This window comes from Nannochloropsis gaditana (assembly GCF_000240725.1).
Source record: "Nannochloropsis gaditana CCMP526 unplaced genomic scaffold scaffold206, whole genome shotgun sequence".
Lineage (NCBI taxonomy): Eukaryota > Eustigmatophyceae > Eustigmatales > Monodopsidaceae > Microchloropsis > Microchloropsis gaditana.
In genome coordinates, this window is record NW_005803747.1 from 26,220 (window position 1) to 29,415 (window position 3,196).

At 46.1% G+C, this 3,196-nt stretch overlaps 2 protein-coding genes across 2 annotated transcripts in view; one reads left to right on the top strand and one right to left on the bottom strand.

Annotated features, from left to right (window-relative positions):
- Nucleotides 1-2,949: 2,949 nt before the first annotated feature.
- NGA_0139500 (uncharacterized protein) lies at nt 2,950-3,180 on the top strand (the record flags this gene model as incomplete). The annotated part of the gene is made up of 2 exons (XM_005855403.1): nt 2,950-2,965; nt 3,086-3,180. Coding segments are annotated over 2 exons (111 nt in total), but the record flags the coding sequence as incomplete, so codon positions are not given.
- Nucleotides 2,987-3,196, bottom strand: part of NGA_0139700 (uncharacterized protein) — a gene marked incomplete at its 3' end in the record, with an annotated part of 952 nt that continues 742 nt past the window's right edge. Inside the window, exon 3 of the mRNA XM_005855405.1 lies at nt 2,987-3,034. Within this exon, the coding sequence (XP_005855467.1) occupies nt 2,987-3,034 (48 nt within the window). The remainder of the gene's footprint in view (nt 3,035-3,196) is intronic.

Consider the following 3,196-nt stretch of genomic DNA (forward strand, 5'->3'; position numbering starts at 1 on the left):
TCCCCTCTCCCTTTACATTCTTTGTCGTCTCCTTTCACTGCCTGGATTCAGGAGGAAAACGTCAGGCGCAAGCACAATTATATTCCTTTCGTGATGAGCCTTCTGAAGGTGCTGGCCGAGAAGGGGATGCTCAAGTAAGGCGGGAGGTGGGGGGAAAACGAGGGCAATTGAGACGAAATGATTCCCGTACGAAAGATGAGTGCTTTTGAACACTGCAGATACTTAACGCGTTTTGTGGTTCCAAGAATGCGTAGAGAAATGAGGAAGGGTGTTCCATCTTGAACGAGAAGTCTGACATCCTACGGACGAAAATACGTACCACCACACAGAGGGATGGTGGAAGCCGCCAAAAAGAAAGCGGCCGATGCGCAGGCAATGGGTGGGAACAAAGTGAAGTGATGTGGAGAAATCGGCAAGAAAAAGAGGTGGCATGGGCCGGAAGAGAGGGAGGAAATGAAAAAGGCCGTGGAGAGACACGCGAGGAAAAGAAATACACGAAGACAGTACTCGCGCGACAAGTTTGTTTGTTTATTTAATTATCACCTCGCGCTAGAAGAAGGAAAATCTTATTGACGACGAATGGAAAGAAGTATATTATTCACTGACGATATATTCCAGTCCATGCTGTCCTACGAGACAAGGTGAAAACATACAAGTTGTGTATGTACAGTATGGTTTCCCCTTCAGGGTAGAAGCGGCCACCTCAACGTGGAACACGCCGGAACCCGTCCGCTCTCCGAAGCTAAGCGCGTTCGAGTCCCAATAGTACTGCCGTGGGTGACCAGGCTGGAAGGTGGGATGTCGCTTCTTTTTGTTTGTTTATACAAGCGATTTTTGTTTGTGCTTTGCTCATGGTTTGATTGTCCGACTGCTTCGTACCACTCCTTCCCCAAAAAAAATACAGCGCAGAGCACCCTGCATGTCTTGAAAGAGTCGGCGCTGCCTCTAATTTACATTTGCCTGAGGGATGCGTTATGGGCTTTTTGTCGGCCTTACAAATTTTGATGGACGCATGTGGCGCACGAGTTTTTGACATGGAACCCAATGCTTCACTCAGCTCCAAGGGATTTTTCCATAAGCTTGTACCCAAAGATCAGCTACTGCTAACAAGGATGATTTTTATTGGGGTTTGAAAGGATGGCATCCATTTGCATCGCTGCTGTTGGTGGGGGGGAATCGGGAGAAGTTCCCCTCTCGTTGCGCGGGTCTTTATTTCGTTCGGTCTTTATCCATAAGAATGTATAATTTCTACCTTATTTTTGCCTTAAATTAACTAAAATATTGATGATTATTTATATAATATAGTCAGTAAACTATTTTATTCATTTTTATGGAATTATAAGCAATTCTGTAGAAAAAAAGAAAAGATGACCGACTATGTTTACCGAGGATATTAGGATCGGAATAATCTTTAACGCAGATCTAAAATCTATCACTAAGATGAACCTTGTCAGTCAAATGCTTTTATTTTTAAAAAAGGATGTAAAAAAACTCTAAGGGTCTCTACACAATATGTGGAACAATATTATCCTTAGCTAGTATATAATGTTTAAGCCGAAGTAAAGTATATTTCACCTGATAAAATGACTCAGTCCGACGCCAAAAAGCGTACCCTCAATGCGGTGTATTTAGAATTTTTTCTTCCGGGTGTTTGAAATATACGTCGTTTATCGCTCGATAAAAATCGTTCATTGACCGATTCATCTCCTTCGCGAGAAAATGGATGGTATTACACCCATACAAGTGCATTAATATGAATATGTTCATTTGACCACTTTGTTTGGCCCGGGCTGCTCAAAGCGTGTCTCGGCCGGTTTTCATAACGCCTACATGCATCATGCTCTCGTAGCGCAAATTTCTACCTATGCACGAGCAGAAACAAACCAATCACAATGGTAAGCCGTTAAATTTCATTTCTTATTTGGAACCATTGGCTATGCCTGCACGGCGACCTTCACCACTTCCCCTCACATTGGAGATTTTCAGTCGCACTATCTCAGAGCCATCTTCTTCTTTGTCCCTCTCTCAAGGACACGTGGGACAATTTCTTTCCTATCTAGGCGGGCTGTACTCCATCCCATTGCACAATTAAGAGTCTAGGAGGAGAACAAGGAGGAAACAGGTATCATGAAATTGAAGGTAGTGTGCCCGGCCCCGGATGACCCGAAAAAGAGTGACTGGGGTTCGTTCCTGCACGCGTGAAAAGAGCACAGATTTTGCACGTCGTTTTCGGTAACAGCCATTCTGGGAGAGAAGAGTCAGACGTCGCGCGATCGATATAAGTGGATAGATGAACAGAGCGGTAAACTAACGCATATATTCACTATTTTTCCCGACCAATCTCAAATATCTCTTTACTTTTCCATTTTTCCTTGTGTGATCTCTATTCTATGTGGCAATATTTCTAATGCAAAGAAGTTCACGATGACCTGCTTTTCCGTCATTTATGTGGTTTTCAAGCCCAACGTGTGGCGGCGCTTGCCAAGGGACCAATTCGAACCCCCATGAAAGGGGAGACAGCATCGCAAGGCGGGGGAAAGGGCAAAAGGATGGAATGAATCGGATCGGAACGGATCGGAACGGATCGGAACGGATCGGATCGGATTTGGCGGAAGAAGATCGTCAGCCTCCCCGCCCGAACGTCAACAACAACACTCCATCCCTTCTTGAGGGAAACCTGCCCCGACGGTGCGTGAATGATTACCCAATCCGGGCGCAGTTTGATCAGCGTGGGTGAGAAAGAGGAGGAAAGAGGGCTAACTCACGGTCTGCGCTGGTCGATGCGATGATAGAAGGGCGCCAACTTGGTTTTTTAACCTATCGACGTGATGACCGCTAGCCTCGGATGCTTACCACCCTACTCCGCTCCTCCAACCACGCAGAGCCATGGAAACAAAAAGGAGGAGACGGAGACGAAGGAGACGTCCACAGTATGGGGGACTTCCCCTACTCATTCTGCTGCTAGGTAACTACATAGTCTGCTTTTTCAAACCTTTGCTTCGTCTTCCTTTTGTCCGTTCCTCGCGACGATCTCCTGGCACAAATTAGATGATTACTTACCGTGATGATGTGTCTTTACATACAGGCCTCGGGAGCTCCTCTAAGATTCCCGCATTGTTTTCCTGTCTCTCGACGCGTGCGTCGACGACAAAGCGGAGAAAAAAGGGTGGGAGGTCGTTCCTGGGGAGGGAAGGAG